The 24652-nt window shown below is 41.6% G+C and overlaps 2 protein-coding genes across 3 annotated transcripts in view; one reads left to right on the forward strand and one right to left on the reverse strand.

Annotated features, from left to right (window-relative positions):
* The window catches only part of plekhh3 (pleckstrin homology, MyTH4 and FERM domain containing H3), a 72315-nt gene extending 55774 nt beyond the window's left edge, over positions 1 to 16541 (reverse strand). Inside the window, exon 1 of one of the 2 annotated variants that reach the window (XM_074656123.1) lies at positions 16401 to 16541. The gene's annotated coding sequence lies outside the window, so the exon portion shown is untranslated. The remainder of the gene's footprint in view (positions 1 to 16400) is intronic. The other variant, XM_074656124.1, reaches the window with a different exon arrangement.
* On the forward strand, positions 9 to 24280 carry cntnap1 (contactin associated protein 1). The gene is made up of 24 exons (XM_074656117.1): positions 9 to 692; positions 5709 to 5810; positions 6183 to 6376; positions 6661 to 6814; positions 7163 to 7366; positions 8400 to 8584; positions 8817 to 8966; positions 9079 to 9340; positions 10665 to 10814; positions 10892 to 11066; positions 12067 to 12173; positions 12293 to 12415; positions 13088 to 13291; positions 13378 to 13534; positions 14092 to 14219; positions 14322 to 14495; positions 14597 to 14815; positions 14923 to 15162; positions 15256 to 15495; positions 15586 to 15713; positions 16117 to 16210; positions 16311 to 16541; positions 16629 to 16673; positions 21431 to 24280. Exons 1-24 carry the CDS (start codon positions 632 to 634, stop codon positions 21628 to 21630), a joined length of 3927 nt encoding a protein of 1308 aa, XP_074512218.1. The 5' UTR covers positions 9 to 631; the 3' UTR covers positions 21631 to 24280.
* Positions 24281 to 24652: the final 372 nt, after the last annotated feature.

The following is a 24652-nucleotide window of genomic DNA, read 5'->3' on the forward strand; positions in this document are numbered from 1 at the left end:
GAGAGAGACTTCTTTATCATCTCCTAGCGCAGTGCTCTCCAGTTGGCAGCCACAAAAAGTGTGCCTAAAGGACGATATGAGACGCCAGAGGGAAGAAGAGAAGAGGAATACATCTTTAATGCGTTGGTGATGTGATCCACATCCCAGATGGAACATTTTTGACCAGACTTATTTGGAGATTGGAGAAAACTTAATATTATTCGTCATTGTTTTGGAAAAACACCATCACTCTGCTGTGGACTGAAAAAGTTTTTTTCCCCCATCCTCCCATCACAGCCTCCTCCTGCATCCAGACTCCAGACGCACAGGAATCCCATCACCTGGCCTATACAAAACTGCTACTTTACACATATGCAGACTTACATCCGGAGCCACACCATTATATGACGGCGTGTGAATTAAACATTTTATACATTAAAGAAGAAGTGCGCGCTCTCGTCGAAGCGCAGCATCAGCACCAGCATCCGATGCGCGTACCCGCCCCGGTAGAGGCTGCCCGAGATCCCGGGAAGAGGAGTTGGAGCTGCGCGAGTTAAAGTTGGGCTAAAAGGGGGGTGAGAGAGGATGCTGCGGAACAATCTACCATCCAATTAACATAAGCCTGTGCGGAGAAACGCGTCCTAAGTGAAGGATGACTTGCAAAATACTGAGCATATGCCTCTTATTTTTGGGTTTTCAACATTGCTCATCACGTAAGTCTTGTTGAAACGGCAAATTGTGCATCTATTATCGGCTGCTATGGATATTATTAAAAATATTTCAAAGTGTATATACTTGCCTTATCTGCATATTGTTTAGCATTCTGATCGTATCGTATGAAAAAGTTGCATAGTGGATAACATAGTGGAAAATACCAACCGGAGGGCAAAATGTAACCTGCAGGTGATGAGATGGTTGAAGGGCAACACGATCATTAAATGAAGTACAGATCATTAAATGTCACTGTTTGTCTTGGCTATTGTAATTTCAGTAATGCATTGTTTTATGGGATCACACTAAAAAAAAGAAAAGTGCAGCAGCAAACCGCGTCGGTCCTGCAGGAGGTGCGCATGGATGTCACTGTCTGCATTGCAGTGCTTCCTCTCAGCACAGCACTGCAAGTTTATTCTGCACCAGTGTGTGGCTTCAACTCTCGACTTATTTGCAAAAATGCACGATGCTACTCGAGAGTCTGTTTTGTTTTAGTAATTCTAAAATAATAATCTCCAAATTGATTGTGTTGTTGGGTGAAAATGCACTGAACACATGTTTAAACTGAGGGCGAGAGAAGGAGAGAGCAGGACGCAGCGTCCTGACCGGGACCAGCCCACTGCAGTACTTTTTTTGGGAAGCCACCATCACCACCTGTCCATAAATAAATCCCTGCATCCTGCACACGATTCACCTGGCAAGGAAATCTGTGAGATCAGTAGTGCTGGGTTTTAGTTGGACAGAGGTGGGGCTGTGTTTGGGGCTCAAATTGGATTTGGGAAAAAGGAGCCATGAGGCTGTGCTTCTATCGCAGAGCTTTCTGTGCATACTAATGAGCTTCATGCGTGATGTCAGTGTCAGGATGACTTCACAGGGTTTCTGACTGTTAATTAACCCCCAAACAACTGCATTGCATGACTCATGAGTTTCTGATATCAGTGCGGGAGATCAGGGAGGAGGGATGTTTTATAAGATGTGACTTCTTATAGACAATTGTATTTACACAGCAGGTTTTCTGAGCTCTTTCTGTTAAGTTATTAAAAGGGAAATAACAATGAAAAATGGATGATATGATGCTGCTGATTGCTAAAAGCTCTGTTACATAATGCTGGGAGATGAATGGTGCTATCTTACTGTAGTTATTAAAAAAAAGTGAATGAAACAGAAAAGACTGCATTTGAGTGGAAGTTTTGTAGACGTCATTGGATCACAGAGTGTTCTCCAGTAAGTGGGGGCCTGTGGGTGTTGCTTGTTGTGGATCCGGTTGGTACTTTATTAGCCGGGCCGACTGTATATCTGCTCTCTGGAGCTGTGCCAGACTAAAATGGAGCCTCAGATCCCAGAGCATGGTGACCCAGCCTGGGGTGGGGCTGAGACTCACTCTGTAAAGTGTCTATGTGTGTGTGTGTGTGTTGGGTTAGGAGGGAGTGATGCATGTGCAGCCCAAGCAGCAGGAGGCTGTTTGGTCCATGTGAGGGGAATTGATATCGAAAAGGAAGAGCATCTGTGTGGAAACTTAGCCATTTAGAAAGAAAATGAAGCTCTGACTTTAAGTCTGGATGTGATTGTGATGTGCCGCATGGCAGACACCACCCACTGTGATGCATGCCTGGGCATGAATGATTTATCATTAACAGGGCATGCTATATTTCTACTGCTGTTCTGTAGCTGTATTCGCAGCAGTATTGTTGACATGTTGTTCATGGGCATCTGCATTCGGTTGGCATCTGGGTTTGCCGTCTGAATGCTCAGCTGTCACGCATCGCGGGCTATAGTGACAGGCAGAGGAGGTGCCTCTCTGCATACTGTATGCAACCAGCTGTAATGATGTGTCAGCCCAGACAGACCAACCAGCAGACTGATGATTCAGCAAAGAGTGCTGCTTGAGCTCCCCACAGCCTCTCAATGATAAATGGAGAGAGAGAGACACTACTCTGTGTGGTGCAGAGAAGGGAGGGGGGGGGGGGGAATGCAGGATCACAAGGTGATGCTGGATGCTCTGCACAGGCTTCAGGTACACTTTAGCTACTGCATCATGACGACAACGCCCACTTGGGGAGAGAGAGGCAGAGAGAAGTAAAAAAATAGCGAGATGAGGTAATGGGACGCAGCGAGAGCGAGAAAGATTTAATGGAGATAAAAAAGAGAGAGGACTCAGAGTGAGGGGAAGGAAGCAAGACGTTGAATAAGAGTGCGTGACAGTCTTGCCATAAGGAGGAGCTGTGTGGCCTGGGTTAACCTGCTGTCGCCTGGGACCGAGCTGCTCTCCACATTTAAAGTCAAATTCCCCTCCTCTACTACTAATTGAGGAAATAAAACAAATCGATACACCTTAAGCCATTCGCAGCAAATGAGCTTTGCCTGTGTAACTGCAGCACGGCTTCTAAATATTTGGTTTGAATAGCCGTTTGGATCATTTGAAATGGCTCTACACTACAGTGTAGTAATGGAGCAATGCATGCAGCAGAGATCTTTTATCGACCATCTATGCAGCTGCAGTATAGCAGGAAATTCTATATGATAGAGATGGTGAGAAAGCCTCTCAGGGAGGCAGAGAGAGGCAGAAAATCAAGGTCATGTTTCACTTGCTCAGCACATTTCCTCCACCTGAATGTGCTGCGCGTCCTTGCATGAAAGGTGACAGAAGTCATGCCCATGTGACTAACTCATTCAGGCAGAAAATGGTGTATTGGTGCTGTATAATGGCTCACAAATGTTTCACGTGTTATTTAAGGTAGTGTAAGGCAGCTCTCCACTTCCTCGTCTCTGCAGAATTTGCTGTTATCACTCAGTATCCTGCTCCCTGACAAAGTTATCAAAAAATACGAGTCTATGCAGCACCTTTCCTCATCTTGCTCCATCTGCAGCCTGCATACTAATTCTGCTAAGTCTCCTGTTTCTAGCCTCTGACTAATGCTGCCTGTGAATGGAACTCGTGGTTAAAACATGGGAAGTCGTGTACACAACGGTTGAGTCCAAAATTCCAAACTAACACGCTGTTTAGTACACTAAAAAAAAACATTTAGTAGGCTCAAAACCTTAGTATGAAACCAATAGTATGTTAATTGCATACTATTTCAGGTGAAATAGTACAGTATGCTATGCTAGACACTACGGCGGCATAAATATCCCACAATGCAATGTGGTAGTAACGACAACATTCATAACAGACGTTGACGGACAGCCCTTTAATGACAATACTATAACTTCAATTAAACTGTAAGTATTAGATATCACTTAGCTAGGCATAACAACATATATTTTAAATGAATTCAGACTTTGATTCTCACAAACCGTCGTTTTGGTCACATGAGGCTGGCATGGGTTACCATGGTTACACGTATATTACTGCTAATTGCGTCTGAAAAGATACATACTACTGTTTTTCACATAAAAGTATGTTGAACGATAGTACACATATTGGGTATGTAGTGCATAGTATGCAATTTTGAACGAAGCCAATATGCTTGAAGTTCAAGTGGTTAAGTCGTGAGAACATCGCTGCTAGGCAACGGCAATATTAACGTTACTGTCGGCGTCTAGAAGCAACATAGGCTAAAAATTTTGCAAGCTGGCAAGTGGGTAACATAATGCAGTAAATGCAAAGGTATAATGACAGAGGAAAAAGATGAGGCAGTTGGGAATATCAACATTTTTCTCAGACATATTATAAAATTATGAAGAAAAAACAATATAATAAATATTATTATGCACCGAATGACGAACTTCCAGGGCCTCCGCCATTTCTGACAATGTCAACAAACACGTCACAACTCGTGAACTCTGAGCTTTCAGAAACTTTTCACTAACGAGGTCGTGAATACCACAAGAGGGGACTCTTTTTGTGAACACGATAAACACAACCCCATTTAAAAGCAGCATAATGTTTTTTTTCCTGTGCTCCATGACCTCTGTGATTGTAAGAATGCCAGAACTCCCATTTACTAGTTAACAACTCCAAAGGCTTAGAGAGGATTATACTGATAAGGGAGGAGGAAGAGGAAGGTCAGATTTAGTTTAGTCTTGTGCACTCAGATTAAACCATTCTTTCTTTGTATCTGCTTACCTTCCAGTAAAACCCAATCCATCTATATTTTTTAGCCTATCTTTGTTAAATCTTTTAGGAGTGTTAAAGACTGGCACTTAAAATGAGACAGTGTTTCTCTTGCAGCTCGAGGTGAGGGCATCGCGCATTTATCCGCAGCAGTGACACAAGCAAGATTAGCTAGAATTATGGTCAGTTTTAATAGTCGTGGGCTGCAGGGAGCGTGCCTCAGCAGATGGGTGATGGTCCTATCGGTCTCATAACCACATGCAGAACAACTCAACATGACAAAGTGACAGTCTCAGTTGGCCTTCGACTTTACTGCCCATGAAACAGCATGTACTTTTTCAAGAAATTACACGGACGTGCAGGCACCGACGGGCACGTACTTGTACACACACCCACAAAGACATTCATGTGACGCAGCAACATTTTTATTCTGCCTCTGCAACACAGGGCAACACAGGACCAGACCTATTTTGAAACAGGAAGGAGGTGTTTATCTCAGAGATAGTGTGTATAATCAGTAGCTGTCAGTCTCATATTTCACTTTTCGTCCCACCCATCCTGTGAAGAAATGCAAAGATGATGCACGCTCAGACTAGATGTCAGGACAGTTTGTTAGATTTATAAGTCTTGGTCCACCATCTTACAAAGAGGCTATTTAGGGACTGTGCTTTACTGTGGAACATAAATCTGTCACCTCACCCTCTTTACACCTTTACCAGCAGAAAGACTAAACGTGTTTGTGCTACGCTTTGGATTTAATTGGATTGATCCGTTCAAATTTGTATTTTATGTGTAATGGAGCATGCACTAGTCTCTAATTAAACTGCAAATGGTCTTTTCTTATCAAGCTGTGCCAGTCGTTGTTGCCCAGAACTGTATCAATCTGAAAGCGATGTGTGAATGCTGCATTACGAGAAGTGTTTAATAACTCGTGACCTTGGTGTCTTTCTTATTGTCACTGCAGGAGAATGTGTTGATCCGCTGGTGTCCGGGCTCTACGCCTCCTCCTTCCTCGCCTCCTCAAGATATAACTTTCTTTACTCGGCCAATTTTGCCAAATTGTACGGTAAGTTGTGTTGAGTTCATCCATGATTTCACACCATTCACCTTACAGACCTTTCTAATGGCAGATGTTTTAACATATCACAGAAAGAATAGCACAAGTGTACAGTAACTAAAAAAACATTAATAACATCCCTGGCCCATTTAGGTCTGCACGCACATTAATGACATTACATTATAAGTCAAAATGCCCCCTAGAAGAACTTTACCAGCTCAATGGAGTTCCCCTAAATTTGACAGAAGTTTACAATGGCTGCCATACTGTAAGTTACAAGTTCAGTTGATGTCACAATAGCTTTGGTCATAATTTCATCCCAGTCAAACTGTATATGATCTGTCACCCCTCCAGTCAAACACTCCTCTTTCTCCCCCTCAGGCAGCAGTGGCTGGTCCCCATCCCCCAGGGACAGACAGCCATGGCTGCAGGTCAACCTGGGCAGGAAGTATCGTCTAGTGGCCATCGCCACCCAGGGAACCTTCAACTCATATGACTGGATCACCAAGTACAAACTGCTCTATGGCGACCGACCGGACTCCTGGACGCCGTACATCCAGATGGGAGGAAACTCTGTAGGTGTCAATGAGCCAGGATGGCTGGGGTGGGATGAGGGCCATAACAGGGATGAGGCGAGAATTAACTAGTCAAATGTAATCTTTACAGCCGATTCACTGTGTGTTCTATTAAAGTCATTGTCACTGGCACTGAAACAAAGACAGCACAGCATATTATCCCTCTCAACACTGCCAAAGCTAATCTCATCATCAGTTCATCTCCAGCCCCTTAATAAGGCGTGAACAGTATTGCAGTGACTCAATAACTCTCTCCGCTATTCTCCGCCCTCATCTGTTTGCAGACGCTGCCTGCGAACTGGAATTATTATCAGATCAAGAGGAATGTCTTCCATTACGCCTTTACTGCTAAACACATTCGACTGCTGCCTCTGGCGTGGAACACAGAGAACGGAGGGAAGATCGGCGTGAGGCTGGAGCTGTTTGGCTGCTCTTATGGTAAAAATGACCGATGGACGGCGCTACCCAGGGATTTACTGTCTCTGATTCACATCCAAGGACATTCGATAATCCCTCCACTTAATCGTATTTTATGTTATGCCACTAAGTGCCAAATATGCTACAATATGTTCCTAGTTAATAAATGACTAAGCTCAGTATCACCTGATTCATACTCAGGAACATCACGCTAAAGAAAACATATCTGATGAGCTCCAGGAAATGTGCCATGTAGCATTTAGTCAGATAATCCTTAAAACCTCAGCTACATAAGACTTTAAACTACACGTTACATCCTCTGTAGTGATTTTGGAAATAGTGAACCCATTTTGAAATGTGTGTCTGCAGATTCCTATGTGCTACAGTACAACGGGGACGACTCATTGGCCTACATGTACCCAGAAAAGAGATCCCGTACGCAACACGACCACATTGCCATAAACTTCAAGACTCTGGAGCAGGATGGTCTGCTGTTACACAGCGAGGGGATTCAAGGAGACCTCTTAACCTTGGAGCTGAAGAGAGGCCGTCTTTACCTGCACATCAGCCTAGGTACCGGAGATAAATAAAGTTTACAGACACCCCAGGCAAAAACATAATTTTTCATGCATTGTCAATTTTGAGATTTCGGGCTATTTGGCTTCCATAACAACAAAACACCCAAAATGCACATTTAAGGGGTTTATTTTACTACTTTTCTAATTTGTGTCTGTAGATTTCTCCTAAATTCACCAAAAGTTAGCATTAGATAATGCCTCATATGCATATTTGAACATAACATTTCACAAGACTGGTAATACAAAAAACAATTGTCCTAATGTAAGTAATCAACTGGGGCCGTTTTCTCAAAATGAGGTTTTTCTCAGACTCTGAGCCAAAAATGCACCAAACTTTCCAGTTTCATTCCTATCTACATGTATATTCTGAAGGTTATTACAGAGGGGTTTGTTCATATATGATCCATAGCCTGATTTATAGATCATATTTATTCCTAAAAACATGGTGAAAATTGTTTTTTTATGGCTGTTGACAGTATTTTCTGATTTATGGAGTGATAAAAAGAGATATCTCAAATCCCCTCTGTAAAAACCTTTGAGTCTAATAAGTCAACAAAATGAAATACAAAAATTTTGAATCTGGCTTTATCCAATGTATAGATTTTTGTTCTGGAAATGAATGCATATTAGCATATATATAATAAGATAAAGCCTCATTTGCATATTTAAACATAACATTTCACAAAACTTGTAATACAGAAAATAATTGTCTTAATGTAAGTAATCAACTATGGTGAGATCTATGAGTTAAATATTTTACCATATTCACCTGGTGTGTCTCCCTTTAAAAAATATATATATTATTAATATAGACATGCCCACAGGGACATCCCATAATGTTGAAATCCATGGAAGAGATCTTGTTGTAGAGAGAAAAGGCCAAGTTGTCTGGGGGAGAGATCTCAATATTGCTGGTTAGATTGTTGACTGAAGCCCTATACAGTTCAGCGTTTTCTCTCGGTTTTCCATTACTTAGAGCCGATTTGAGCATTCATTTTTATTTTTACTCCTCGCCCTCTGTGTTTCAGGAAGCAGTGTAATACACAAAATAGATGGTCGAACTACACTGACTGCTGGCAGCCTTCTCGATGACCTACACTGGCACTATGTCACCATCATACGCTCCGGTCGGCAGGTGAACTTCACAGTGGACAGTCACGCAGTCACAGCCATCTGTAAGGGAGAGTTTACACACCTGGATCTGGATACACAGGTACCTCATGAGTCGGTCATATCTATGCATAGTTACAGGATAAAATGTAAACTGAAGGCTGCGATAAGTAAAGGAAATGATCAATGAGCTACATGCTGAATACATTTACTGATCGCTTCTTTGGAGGATACTTCCAAATGAATTTTACTTAAACCTTGAAGACAACTTTCATTTATTTAAATTGTGCATTAATTTTCTAGGTAATGATGATGACTTAATACTTTTCTTCTAGTTATATGTAGGAGGTGTCATAGAGAAAAATGTGCCTCATCTGCCCACTACACCAAATTTCCGTGGCTGCCTGGAGAACGTCTTCATCAATGATGTCAACATCATCTACAAGGCTAAGAGAGAAGAAGATGACATACGCATCCCACGAAAGGTACAATCCATTATTATCACAGTCTCTGATGATCACTATAATTGTAATTAAACATTACTTTAGTACTTTTCACAGTAAGGTGAGGTCTGATTTTGCTCTTTCTGCCCCTCAGAAAAAGATGCAATATTTCTGCAGGGACATTCTGCTCAAACCGATGACTTTCGCCGGACCCAACAATTACCTGCAGGTGCCGGGCTTCTTCAGGAGGCCTCGTATGTTTGTCAAGTTTAAGTTCCGCTCGTGGGACTACACAGGGCTGCTAATGTTCACACGGTTTGCCGATGACCTGGGTGCCCTTGAGCTGGGCCTAAGCGAGGGACAGATCAACGTCACTATATTCCAGCCTGGGAAGAAGAAACTCCAGTTTGCTGCAGGTGGGATTATGCAATTTTCGGCCTTGTCAGATATGACAGAAAAGATTAAGTCTAAAGATTTTGGAAAAATACAATACCGAATGCCTCATGCTATTAACAGCTTGCTAAGCCCCACCCCTTAGTTACTGTTGCTATGCCTGTCTAGCTTTCCCTTCTGCACGCACACATGTGATAAAGGAAGGGATAGAGGTGGCAAATTTACTACTTGAAATTCATAATCTGTTTTAAAACAATGGTCCTTGATTTCAGACAGAGGTAGACAAAAGCTCACGTCTCATTTCTAGCTAACAGCCGTGGATTTTGTCAGCTGAAATGACATATTCCTTCAGTTGTAGCTAGCTAGCTATCCTAATGTTAATGCTAAAATTCAGAGAGAAGAATGTCATTTTAGTGTCTCCAGCTGATTTGATAACCCTGAAAAAAGCCTCTTAAACATTTCCCTGATATCGTGCTAAAAGACTGCTGGGGCTAAACTTGTGTTAGAGAAGATAAACAAACTGTTTAGTTATTCCTTACACTTTTACTCTTGTGCTTTTGGTTTTACAAAGGCTAAAAAAGACACTAACCTACGAACTCATTGGATACCGAGTTCAGCATATTGGCCTACGCCATCTTGTTTTTTTGCAACCAGTAGTGACATGAGAGGGTGGATCTAAGTACAACAGAACGCTGAATAAAACATTTTTGAACTGAAAACACAAGGTGAAAGGGTTAAAGTTGTAAGACGAAAACACGGACAACTCCCAGGGCGGAAAGCGACCTGTCAATCACAAGGTAGCCACGCCCTAAAGCATCCCCTGCTTTATGGTCTATTTGACTCTAAATGGGACCATAATTTACTAAATGAACATCATGCTGTATTGAAGAAGACTTGAAACTAGCGATTGAGACCATAAACTCATGTTTACAATGTTTACTGAGGTAATAAATCAAGTGAGAAGTAGGGTCATTTTCTCATAGACTTCTATACAATCAGACTTCTTTTTGCAACCAGAGGAGTCGCCCCCTGCTGGCTATTAGAAAGAATGTAAGTTTAAGGCACTTACGCATTGGTTTCAATCTTCAGACCCGGAGGTAGCCCACTGATAGCTACAGAGTAACCTGCCAAGCCTAGTTATGGTTGCTAAGCTATGTGTTTGTTTGGGGGTTGGGTTTTAGCTAACAGTCTCATTCATGTACTCACACTCGGATGGCTGCCGGCTACCATGCAAGGCGCGGGCAGTGATGAATGATGAATGATGCATTATGCATTATGCATGGTCTGTACTGAATCTGATTGTAGCATATAGTATCATAGCATGACAGGCATTTCTCCAATCCCTAGGCTATAGGCTCAATGATGGTTACTGGCATACGGTGGATTTGGCAGCCAGAGACAACCTGCTGACCCTCACAATTGATGAGGAGGAGAGCTCTCCACTAAAGATCACCAACCCTTTCACAATTCGGACGGGAGACCGCTACTTTTTTGGAGGTGAGATGATGACAACTCCTGAAAACAACATACAAATCTGTACTGTCTAATTCATACATTCACTTTCCTGCACTCAGGTTGTCCGAAAACCAACAACACAATAAGGAAGTGTGAGACCAAGCTGAACCGCTTCCACGGCTGCATGCAGCACATCTTCATAGACAATGAACAGCTTGATATCGACATTATTCTGCAACGACAGTGGGGGCGCTATGCTGAGCTGTTGTTGGGCACCTGTGGCATCACTGACAGGTAAGAAATACCACTTAAAGTACAATATGTAACATAAAGCATGCATGACTGATATAGTTTTATTACAGGAACAGTGTGTAACATTTCGTGGGATCTATTTGCAGAAATGGAATATAATATTCATAACTATGTTTTCATTAGTGTATAATCATCTGAAACTAAGAACCGTTGTTAGCTTAGAATGAGCCCTTCATATCTACATAGGGAGCGAGTTTGCCATGTTGCTCCGCCATATACAGTACACTGGATCTAGCAAGAGCCTTTTACGTCACCTGTAGGCTACCGTAGTTATCCGACATGCTTGTGAAACTGCGTCAACGTGAGCCACAGAGTGCAATACCGTAGTACCACCAGCTGCTGTCTGACTTCCGCTGCTCCTAAAGTAGTGTTATTATGGTAAGGACAGCCGCTGAGTGAGGCGAACGGCATTACCACAGTTTTGTACTTGCCGGCTCACATTACTGCAGTCTTGGAAAGGGAGGAGTGAGCGGAGGGGTACTCAGTTGATTGCAATCTGCAACCACACCACACCACATGTCGCCAAATCCCACACACTGTATCTTTAATAGCAAGAAAATTGCAAAAGGAAACAAACATGGCACTGCAAAACCATATTCTCGTGTCATTTGAGTTGTGAAGTTACCAATTATGTACCCCTATCATACCATAGTCCTATAAAAATACACACAAAATTATGAATTATTTCTATATCGTCTTGGCTCTTTTATGGTGTCTTCAAAGTAATGTGATCTCATTCAAGATGTTTGTGAAGTGTTTGACACCGAATTGTGAATCTTACAGTAAGAGTGAGACATCACTGCTCGAGAGCTGATTCATCTGCCCCTTCTTAAGCTTCATCACATAAAACCTTATTTGAAGGCTCTCAACGAGAAACAACTAACGTAATGTGGAAATGAAAGAAAGAAAATGACACACTGATGTAAGTCTCTCTTTTGTAACAACAAAATGCTCAGAATAAGCATATATCTTTTGTTTATAGATGTAGTCCAAATCCATGCGAACATGAAGGCAGATGCATCCAGTCCTGGGATGACTTCATCTGTCTGTGCGAGAACACAGGCTATAAAGGAGAAGTGTGTCACATGTGTAAGTGCTGGCTGGCAATCTCATCTCTGTAATAAGTATGTATTTACAGCTGATTGCACTTGGCCTGTACCATATTTCTTCCTAATAATAACAAATTGATCATCTCGCCTCTCCAACAGCGGTTTATAAAGAGTCATGCGAGGCCTACAGACTCAGTGGCAAGTATTGGTCTGGAAACTACACCATCGATCCTGATCTCAGCGGACCGCTGAAGCCATTTGAAGTGTACTGCAAAATGAAGTGTAAGTAATCACTGTCACTAATAAAATACAGCAGCATCAGCACCTTGTTCAGTGTTTGCTGGATCCTCGGTGGGTTGTTAATGAAAAGTTGGAGAGTCAGGTTATCGTGTTCCTCTAATGAGAAATGTGTACTGAACTTTCATGGGAAATTAAGAGGTTATAAAACACGATTTTTCCAGCTTTTTCTTTCTGTGTGTATGTGTGTGGTGTTGAAGTGCTTATTTTCTATTTCTAACCTTTCTGTTCTGTTCTATTTTCTCACATTAATACAGTGGGAACCGCTTATAATGATCACAGTTACAGTGATCAACCACTTATATGGATCAAAAAGCTTGGGACAGAATCATTGTTATACAAATGCTGTTTATAGTAATCAAGTAGTCCGCTAACAGTGTTCATTTTGGGTCTTTTCATACATGACAACGTATGGAAATTTTTTTTAAAACTACGGTAATTCAATTTGTTTTCACTTTACTCCCATGATACGTTGCCTCCCAGTAACCGGCAGGCGTTCCGGCTGGCTACCGGATGCTGGCACTTAGTAAACATTGAATTAAGTTTCTCTCAATGAAAAACGTAGTGATCACTCTGAGAGGTTTCCACTGTATTCCCTCAATCTTTCTCTTTTAATGTTTAATCACTATGACCTACATCAGTCGTGCCTCTTCACAGCATATAAAGCTTGGACAGTGATTTTGCATGACCGCGTGGATGGTACCAAGGTGACTGGGAGTACAATAGACCGGCCGTATATTGGAAATGTCAACTACTGGAACGCCTCCTGGGATGAAGTCACTGCTCTCGCCAACACCTCCATGTTCTGTGAGCAGTGGATCGACTACTCCTGCTACAAGTCCCGCCTGCTCAACACCCCCAGTAAGTCAGTTTATTAACTTGGTAGTGTGTTCATAGGGAACAAGAAAGATAGTAAACTGACACACAATTTTCTTTTTTCAAAACAGATGGACGACCTTTTGGTTACTGGATTGGTCGTAACAACGAGAGTCACTATTACTGGGGTGGAACATTCAGAGAGGTCCAAAAGTGCGGCTGCGCTATCAACCAAACCTGCACCGATCCCAAGTTTCAATGCAACTGCGATGCTGACTATAGACAATGGTGAGATATAAGAGGGAAATACAGTATTGTATATTCAAATGATATATTGCAAAAAGTTATTCCTCATTTTTCATACGCTCGTGTCAATTTCGGCTCCAGTCTTTTCAAAATAAACTTCCGTCTTCACAGGAAACAACTTGGTTAGGTTTAGGGAGAAGATCGACTTAGTTAGGTTTAGGGAACAAAACTACTTTGTTAGGTTTAGGCAACAAAACTATTCTGTTAGGTTTAGGCAACAAAATTACTTGATTAAGTTTAGGAAAAGATCGGGGTTTGGGTTAAAATAACACCGTAAGGGTACAAACACCGGTCTCCTGGGTGAAAGTCCAGTGTTTTTTGACCCACCCATCCACCCAGAACTCCTCCCTACGCGGTGTTTGTCGCTCTTTATACTTCTTGGTTCACAATTACGTGGATTATATACAAATTGATTTCGTGGGATATAAACGAATTACAGTGCATTACTTTTCGTAGGTATAGGTACGAACGGTGTATGAGAACAGCCTGATCTGTGACACTGACGATGAAGTCTTAACATCCCCACTGTGGCTTTTCAGGTACTCAGATAAGGGCTACCTGGACTTTAGAGACCATCTGCCTGTGAGGAAGGTGGTAGTTGGGGACACCAACAGGACCGGCTCAGAAGCACAATTCACCGTCGGGCCCCTCCGCTGCCATGGCGACAGTGAGCTTAAATATTATGGGTTGTGCTCACACAGTGATGTTCAGCTTTGTTGAAGGGTTGAGAGTTGTATTTTTAATATATATATTTCAATGTTTTCCAAAGGAAACATCTGGAACACCATCGCCTTCACCAAGCCCACCTACATAACCTTCCCAACCTTCAGGCCTGGCACCAGCGCTGACATCTCCTTCCACTTCAAAACCTATCGTGACCACGGCGTCTTCTTGGAGAATTCTGATGACCAGCTTCGAAACTTCATACGGGTAGAGCTGAACAGTGAGTTGACTCATCTGTTACTATTCTCCTCATACAACTGATTTATCTCTCTGTATATTTTCTTTTAATATTTCTTGTCCATGTCTTCTTTTCTCTTCCAGCCACCCATAACCTTATGATGGTATTCATGGTTGGCGACGGCATCGTTAACGTGACACTACACTCCCCTGTGGCACTCAATGACAACGAGTGGCACTTTGTTCAGGCTGAGCTTAATGTGAAGCTGGCTCGCATCAAGGTTGATTATCAGCCTTGGGCTGTCACACGTTTTCCGGGTCAGACTTTTGTCACCATGAAGTTTACGCATCCTATTCTAGTAGGTAGGTTGCCTGAGGTGGACTTGGAAATTAGGCATGACATACAGTGTATCCTCTCTAAACTTTGAATAAAGATGAATAACCACTGATTTAAGTATTCTTTGTATTAGGTGCAGCCAACCGCACCCTGAGACCTTTCTTGGGGTGTCTTCGAGGCTTGCGGATGAACGGTGTTCCAATTGATCTCGAGTCAAAGGTAAATGAACAACAGGGTATAAGGAGGAACTGTACTGGAGAGTGTCTCAACGCTACCATACCGTGTCGAAACGACGGCCAGTGTATGGAGGGCTACGCTTCCTACACTTGTGACTGTAACAACACAGCTTTTGATGGTTTCTACTGCCATAAAGGTGAGTTCATACATAACAAAACCTTTACATAGTGAACTGACATCGTCAATACTTTGCAACAGATATCTAATTCCACTATGATCTTGTTGCAAGACATCGGAGCCTACTTTGAGATTGGCTCGTGGCTGAGATACGACATACGAAAGAAGCCCATATCAGATGAAGCTGCATGGGCCAACTGGATCGACCCGCATTATGACAACTTCAGCCTCGGCTACAATGACACAGCAGACGACATAGAGTTCAGTTTCAGCACCGTTTACACGCCAGCTGTGCTGCTCTACATCAGCTCCTTCGTTCAAGACTATATCGCTATCATCCTCAGGACTGATGGTAGGAGAAGCTCAGAAACAATCTGTCTGACAATGTGAAAGCTGGATTTAAAAAAAATCTGAATTACATTTCTTTCCTCTCTCCCTATAGGCAGTGTAGATCTGAGGTATAAGCTGGGGCTCATAACACACAAGTACCAGCTGACTAACCGAAACCTGGCAGATGGATACCCCCACTATGTCAACATAACCAGACACAACAGAACCATCAAAACACAGGTTCATGCTGCCACTGCTGTTGCTGTGTAAACTCTGATCTGTGGTTTATGTTATTTTCAGTGAAAATGTGTGTTATATCTAGAAAAATCATAGACTGTTGTGCACCCACCTTAGCTTAGCTTAGCATAAAGACTAGGGATGCACGATATATATTGGGCCCGATAAATTATCATAAATTAACATCTTATCCTTTCTTACCCTCAAGTGTGCAAAAATTACAGGTTATGAACTTATTTTTTCAATACAAAAGTGTAAAATTATCGGTCATCTTATCGGTATCGGCCATGAGAAGCAGGTAATTGAAATTGAAATGAAAAAAATCCACATCGTGGATCCCTAATAAAGACTGGAAACAGCTAGCCTGGCTCTAAAAATAAAAAAATCTGCTTTATTTTGCCCATAGGTGGATTACATGGAGCCCATAGTGGAAAAAATAACCTTAGTGGAGGACGCCAGGTTTGACTCTCCAAAGTCCATGTTCATGGGCAGAGTGATGGGTAAATATCTACTTCACCACTTGTTGGTGAGAACACACAGCATAATGTTTTCATCCGGCTGACAGTATTATTAATACATTCATTCTGTCTGCTCTTTCAGAGGTTGGTGACATTGACTATGAGATCCAGAGGCACAACGCTCCAGGCTTCATAGGCTGCATATCTGGGGTGAGATACAACGTGTACGCACCTTTAAAGGCCTTCTTCCGTCCAAATGAAACAGACCCTCCGGTAACCACAACAGGCTACGTCTCCGAGTCCAACTGTGGCGCCTTCCCTCCTATCCTGGGTTATGTACCATGGGAGGTAGACCCCTGGTTTACCACCATAGGTGAGTTTATATGTCCCAGAATGCATCTGTAAAAAAGGGAATGTTATTTCGTATTCATCCACTTATTTGTGTACTTTTCCCTTTCAGAGTATATTTATATCCATGATGACCTAGGCCTGTTTTGGATAACAGGTAAGATTAAATTTGTTTTAATACTGAATAATCTGATGCCATGGATACATGAATTGCTGCATTAAAAAATAAGACCAGTGATGTTACATTTAGTAGTTTATTCAGTTCACTTTGAAGCACTGCTTCTGTTTTACTCACTACTTCCCTCTTCTCCCAGATGACACAAATCAGCCGTTTGAAATTCTCTTTCCTTTTTTCCTAAAATCCTCTAATCCTAAATTAGAGCAGGGTTGTCAGGTTCCAGTGTGGGCTTTGGAGTGTTTATTCAAGCGTCTGACTGCAGCCTCAAATGTATTACATGTGGGACAAAACTGGAAAAAAAACATACTTATTGAAAAATAAACAGCCAGACGTTTCTACTATGTTATTATCATACTGGAGATTATATTTGATCAGTTGAAGTCAGATTATCTTTTTTAATCTACTTGAGTATATGAATGAAATTAATTTAAGTAAAATAGATTTGTCTTTACAAGAGATATGTAATATTAAATAAATAAATGACCAGTCACTTTTAAATGTCTTTTACGTACTTAGATTTATACATTTGTATACAATATTTATCTGGAAATAGATCATTTACAATCAGTATAATAACTTTAACAGTATATTAAGCCTAAATGCCCTTATCACCATAAGATCAATGACCAAAACTGTTGCAATGATAATAGAACAATCATGTAAAAGGCAACACACAATGAAAAAGAAACAGATTATGACCTAAAGAATTTTATACTGTCGTTAAAAGAATAAAAAATAATTTTATTTAACGTTCTACAATACGATAAAAAACATATTTTGATATAATTAAATGTAAGAAAGCTGTCTATGCTAGAAATATATCATCATTGATATTATGTCAATTCATTATGATGTAATTCATCATTTTGATATGAAACAATGGAGAGATCATATCAAAAATAACATTATTTATATCTGTCAACGTAGAAATGAGTGCATTAAAACAAACGCATTAAACCGTGGCTGAAATATGACAAATGTGTGTTTCTCTGTACATCTATGGATTTCTGGAAAACACCAATATTTAATATACTTCTTCCACTGTTTAATCCCCATGATAACCCTGCACCTTATTACAAGAGGAGTGTTGAGACCAGATGAGCGGTTTGCAGTGCAGTATTACAGATAACGGACAAAATGAGAGCAGGTCTCCCTGGTGAGCAGGAGAGGCTGGAGTCTCAGGATTAAACTGCAGCACAGAGATGCTGTGCTCCATCCCTGTCTGAGACCTTTAACGGATCAGCTATATTTAGTCTACAGTACATGGGACCCAGCTTACCGTTCATCATTGATAGATGCTTCAGTTTAATAGATCATTCAGATTTAGAGGTATTATGCTAATGCGGGACATCAGCATGTCATTAAAGATTGGTGCGCCTTTCAATCATCCCAACAATGGTCCCCGCTGGTTATCAGACATCCTCCTTGTCTGATATAATGCCCAGGATAAAATGGTTATGACTGAGAAATTACACCATTTGTTTTAAATGTAGTTGATAAAACAAAACTGCTGGTGAACAAATTATGTCACAACGATATTGAAGACATATATTTTGTCTTTATTTGTCCTGTGACAATATCACTTTAAACACAATTTCTGCTGCTCTAATCTGTGTTGGGTGCAGTATATCTTTTCAACAGCATCGATCTATTCTCTATATCCATTTATTGAGGGTATGACCCTGAGGAGATGAGGTCTTTTCTCATCATGCATTGGTAAAAAGGCTGGGAGACACTGACATTTCGCCAGTCCATTACACTGTGAACACACTGACTGACAAACAAACACACACCTACAGGCAATTTAGTGTCTCCGTGCAGTTCAGCTGACCTGCATGTCTTTGGACTGTGACGGGAAACCCAAGCAAACACAGGGGAAACATTAAAACTACACTCAGAAAGGATAAGAGCTGGGTTGTCTGAACCTTGCTTGAATTACTGAACAACAATTCAGGCTCAAAGGCAACTGGTCTGTGAATACCCATGAAAATGAAAAAAAAAGGTCTGCACACCTTAGCTCCAGTGGAGGGTATACGCGGGTATACTGGGCATACCCACCTCTTTTTGTGGCAGTTTACAGTATACCCACCATTCAGCCAAAAAGCCATTGGAATATATGAGAGTATACCCACTTCAACCTCAGTAAACTACTACCGATCTACCTAGTAATACACCCACCTCATCAACTACCACTACACCACTGTTTAGCTCCCTTAGAGGGACTGTTTGTAAGAATCAGAAATGCTTGTTAACAGCGACACCTGTGGCTGTTAAGTCAACAAAAGTCAGTGTTGGACTTGCGCTTGTGCTCGCGCTACATAGACATGAACGAGCATCCGTCAAAACAGTGAGGCGACACACGTCAGCTAAAACCACAATATCTCTCTATATTTCACCTGCTTGGCAGTAATGTTAGCTGAGACGAAGGTCTCTCCATGAATCAATGCTGATCTTAATGTTGGCTTTTCCTGCTTCAGCCTCCCGACCGCGGTCGGAGGAAACAGGGGAGACACCGTAGTTTTGGTGGGAGATGATAACGTTACTCGCTGCGGAGCCCCGTCACTTCACAAGACACGGGAAACCTCTGTTGGTCTGGAGGAGCTGCAGCATTTATTTCTGCACAAACGTCCACTGTACATTCACTAGATATTCTCAGAGCTACGAAGTCTTCTGCAGTGTGTAGTGAGCACGCATGAACGTGAGGTGGAGCGAAATAGCGAGAACGAGCGTGGTGTGTGAGTGAAGGTAAGCAGGCAGGCAGAGGAGCAGAGTACAGCAGAGACTCCGGTCCTGGAGACCAAAGCTACGGTCTCCCCCGCGTCCTCCGACCGCCGCCAACACTGTTTAACAGACGGGCTTCGCTAGATATAACTTTGCGGTTTTGGTGCTTCCGTGTAGTTTGTGTTGGAGTCTGAGTCTGAACAGCGTAGCCACACGTGTAAGAAGTTACAAACAGTCCCTTTAAAGTGACCATTTGTAGCTCATATCAACTACTCACCGCTTGTGACCTTCTAACTGTTTTTCTGGTATGACTCCAAGGTGAATGGAGGATCCGAAAACAGACGAAAACGGGTGTAAATCCTTGATGAATTGATTGAACAGCAAAAATCTATATTAAAACTATTTATAAACTCTCACAAAACTCGTGCAGTTTACTCCAATTCTCATTTATCCAGTCTTATGCTCTGTACTTTACAGACATTTTCACCAAAATCTTACTTTTTAAATCACTTCAGCCACTAACGTCTGCTGCCGTTACCTGCTCGCGCATGCCCGTTGCGAGTCCGTGTCTGAGACGGTAGCTAGGTAACTAGGTGGTTGCTAGGTAACTAGGTGGTTGCTAGGTTAGCTAGGTAGGTAGCTACGTAGCTAGCAGTTGTTAAAGCTAGCCTCCATACTTTAATTCATCAAGGATTTAATCCGTTTTTCGGAACATCGTTCACCGTGACACGGGGTGAGTAACTGATATAAAAATGGTAATTTTAAGGGTGTAAAAGTAGACCTTTTTATTGCTATTCTGTTGCTAGGGCAACAGCTTTGGTAGAAGGTAGTGGCTAGCTAGAAGGGAGCAAAGGGAAACTCTCGCGAGATTGTTAAGGTTAGGATAGGTCGTCGGGCAGCGAGTCTCGCGAGAGGTTTTGCAAGTTTTTGCAGATTTTGCAATGAAAAGTTTACCATCAGCTACTGCATTAATAAAACATTGTACCAGGAAATACAAAGGGGCCCATTTTAGAATGGTTATGTTGTCAACTTTGAAAAGGTCTATTTCTGCAGTGATAGCCTACCTTAAACAAAAAACAAAGGAAGTATAGCTTCCTCATACTGGCCATTCTGTGTCAATGACAGGTGAATCTTGTGTGCATAAACAAACTAAATACAAAGTACATGGCACTAAAGATGTTGCAGAAATACAGATAGCAGGATTCAGTCACAGTAGACATTTCTCAATGTGCAGCATGGACTGACTATTAGAAACCTCTAACCAAGTTAGAAACCTGACCGGATGTTAGAGGATGGGTCTGGCACTAGATAATATCTGACCTAAATTCAATTTGGCTGATAAAATATAATAATATAGTATTAAAAAGCAGCCAAACAGTGCCTGCTTTTCATCAGTATTCCAAGAAGCACCACTCTCCTCATTGTGTGGCAGATTAACTGCAAGTTTGAAAAGGTCTATTTCTTTCTTTTATCGTTGCTAGATAGCCTATAGCCTACATGTTTGCACGCTTTCTGTTTAAAAACTTCTGCTTTTTATTTTCTTTCTGTTCCACTGATATATGCCTTGCTTTCTTTCCCCGTATAAAGCACTTTGAACTGCATTTGTATGAAAAGGTGCTAGGCTTATGCTACAAATAAACTTGAACTAAAAGAATGAAAAGAAAGATAACTTTGTAGTGCGAGTGATAGCCTACCTTAAACAAAAAACAAAGGAAGTATAGCTTCCTCATACTGGCCATTCTGTGTCAATGACAGGTGAATCTTGTGTGCATAAACAAACTAAATACAAAGAACATGGCACCAAAGATGGACTGACTATTAGAAACCTGACCGGATGTTAGAGGATGGGTCTGGCACTAGATAATATCTGACCTAAATTCAATTTGGCTGATAAAATATAATAATATAGTATTAAAAAGCAGCCGAACAGTGCCTGCTCCTCATCAGTATTCCGAGAAGCACTGCCCTCCACAATGTGTGGCAGATTAACTGACTGTGCTATTTTTATCCTTCAGCCATTGTCATCCTGGCTCTGCTGCTGCTCTTCGGAGGCCTGTACAGCATCTACGTCTACGCGTACCAGCAGAAGGGCAGCTACCGCACCAACGAACCCAAGAACCTGGAGTCCCCCAGCAGCTCCAGGCCGCTGACCGAGACCCTGAGGAGAGAAAAGAAGAACCTCCCGGAGATTGACGAGGAGTTCAGGAGCGACTAGCATCACAGGACCTTTGGGGAAGCGGGTGGGGTTTGACTGCGGGTTGGGGAGAGGGAAATAACACTTACAACAACCACAGATACCTGTATTAAGTTTTCTAATTCTTTTTTTTTTTTTTTTACATCTTGGTTTGTGTTCCTTTCCCCGGGTTGAGTGGGATCAGACGCCTGGTGCTCTACATATTTTGGTTAAAAGGGTTAAAAGTTCACATCAAGTCCCATGCTGCGTGAGTAGCCAACAAGTCTCACACTGTATTGCAGGGTGAAATACTGAAGTGCCTCATCTGAGCAAGCTTGATCTGAAGTAACATTATAGCGTATTCAGATAGGGTTTAGATTATGTGGGGTCAGGATTTTAAGGGATGTTTAGTTACAGTCAGAACATCAGTTTAATGTTTTCTAACCCTTTTATTGATTTTTTTTCCTGAGCCATTTTTGAGACCGATTAAAGCTACCAATATCTTACTGTATAGATGTATTGCCATCTGAGATATACCTTTCGATGACAATCTCTCATGGAGCCATTTTTGACAGTTTATAATCCGTGAACACATCTGGGAACTAGTAAACTAACAAAAATCCAGGTTTTCATGAATAAAAACAACAGAAGAGAGAACAAGCATGGAGCCTTGAGATGAGATAAGCTTTGAGATAATACATATAAAGGTCGTAAAAGGTATATACGCTTCTATTTGTTGTATTGCAGCCTATAACAGTGCATTACCTATACAGAATGGCACATGTAAGCGGTTCAGAATTGCCATTGTGTCAATAGATAGCAGCTTTGCCGATCGCAGTATGCTCAGATTCCTAAACACATTCTTCGGAGATGAGAGTGTGATGATATGAACATATTCCTCTGGGTGTGAGAGCTAACAGGCTGTTGGTGCTCTGCAGAATCAAAACAAACGTTGAGGTGATGAAGCTCGCCAGGGACAGGGTGACCTAAATATCCAAGATGTCATTCTTTCTGGTTGCTTATATTATGGTCAAGCTGCCAATAGCTCGGTGCTAAAGAGAGTTTGACTTATCTCTATATAACAATAGTATCACAACTCACAATCCTTTCAGCCCCAATAATAAGCATCCTTCAGGAAGCAGCTGCTCCCTGTGGCCACGTGGAGAAGCATACATATAAACACACAGTCACATATGTACAGAGGACCACAAGAGTGTAAATGCTAATCTTTTACTTCCATACTGCTTGAATATTTTTGCATAGGACAGCCACGCTGCCATCGCTGCTGCTGCTGCTGCTTGTTTAGCTGCTTTCAGTGGAAAGTCAAAAACTCTACCTATAATAGTCCAATGAAATTTTCTTCTCTGGCAGATGAAATTTCGTTTGATGTGTGGTGCAACCAAAGCTTCAGGCTATCATCACTCACCGCAGCTCTTCTCGATACTAAGGCACTATTGTGTATGTGAAAAAAAATGGGAAAAAACATTTGTAACATATCAGTTATGCATTTGTAGAGCATGGCCGCACTTTGCAGCAACATGCAATAATACGAGCTTCTTTCAGCCACCAATGATGTTTAATTTGCAGATAGCAAGTAGGATGTAATGAGTGTATACGTGAATATATGAATAATGTGTTAAGCGACTTTTATATTCCTGTGGTTTATACAAAACAAAACAGTTCAACGGAGTGCTTTGAATGTAAATCCTCTGACTGTGTAATGTATGAGCGGACGCTGCAGTGAAGTTTTCGTTGTAGGCTGCTCAGCACTGAAAGTAAACTTATTCATGGTAGCTTTTTGGAACGCTCAGGATAAAGAAAGTGCAGTACTTGTTCTCTGTAGCACTAATACACCTCCAAAAAACTCAACATTGTTGGTTTCTTCCGTTACAGACGGGCAGGACTGTGCTGAAATTGTGCAGGGAAAGGATGTAAAAAAAAAAATGCAATTACTGTAAAGGCACGACTTGCTAACGATGTATGAAAATGTATAGATTCGGCCAAAGCTGGCATTAAAAGGTTATATTTTTGCTGTGATGAGATGAATGATACTGAAGCGGAGTGAAACAGTTGGTTTGTGACAAAGAATAGTGTGTTTTTGTTAAAAGGACAATCACCACTCAAAGTTCATATTCGGCGCAAGCCAACAAACTTGGGTCAAATATGCTTTGTTGCCTATTAGGAAAGAGTCGACTTATGTGTTATATAAATGTATACACCTCACTGTATTCACCGGTAAATGGGCTATAAACAATCAGCCTAGCAGTGTCACTCACTAGTTAATCATGCGTGGTCCCTGGAGCGTGTGTGTGTGTATGTGTGACTGACTGGATGTTTAGATGTTTGTGAATTCATAGTATGCCCACCAAGATGTTAAATAATAACTCTCATTAAAAAAACAAACGTGCACTGATGCCAATTCACTTATTGTAGTGCACCAACAGTAGTACAGACAGAAGTAAGGCCCCTGGATGTAACTCAGAGTGGCTCCTCCGTGTTTGGCTTCAGGTGTTTGTACATTACAATCTGTGCTGAACTGATCCTGAAGGGTGTGAATAAAGGGGATTAAGATAAAATGGCCAGTAGAGGGAGTAGGTCAGAGGGATGTTAACTCAGACAGGGTATCTGCTGATTTCACCAAATGTGTAACATTTACTGTAATTCCTCCTGGAATTAAACCTGAGATCAAGAATTAAAACAAAAAAATAAAACATAAAGGGGCATAAAGTTAAATTGGGTTGGTAAAAAGTCATGATTTTCTTTGTAAATCTAGTCTGAGCTCTATTAACACTTATAGAGAGATTTAAGACTTTTTCTTACTCTATATGAATCTGCAGATCCCCTGTCAACAGTGATAATATGTATTAAATAGAGACAATAAAGCACCAGAGTGAGCAGCAGGCAGGTTAGTCACTTCTCTGCACCATCAAACCGAATCCTTCTGCAACAGGTACCAGGAATGATCATTACAGTTGTGTTTGTGATCACACTGGAGTTTTTTCTGTTCTTCAGTCCGCTCGATTTTGTTTTGTAATACTTTCACTGTAAATGACCATTACTGTGT

This window comes from Sebastes fasciatus, chromosome 13, assembly GCF_043250625.1.
Source record: "Sebastes fasciatus isolate fSebFas1 chromosome 13, fSebFas1.pri, whole genome shotgun sequence".
Taxonomy (NCBI): Eukaryota; Metazoa; Chordata; class Actinopteri; order Perciformes; family Sebastidae; genus Sebastes; species Sebastes fasciatus.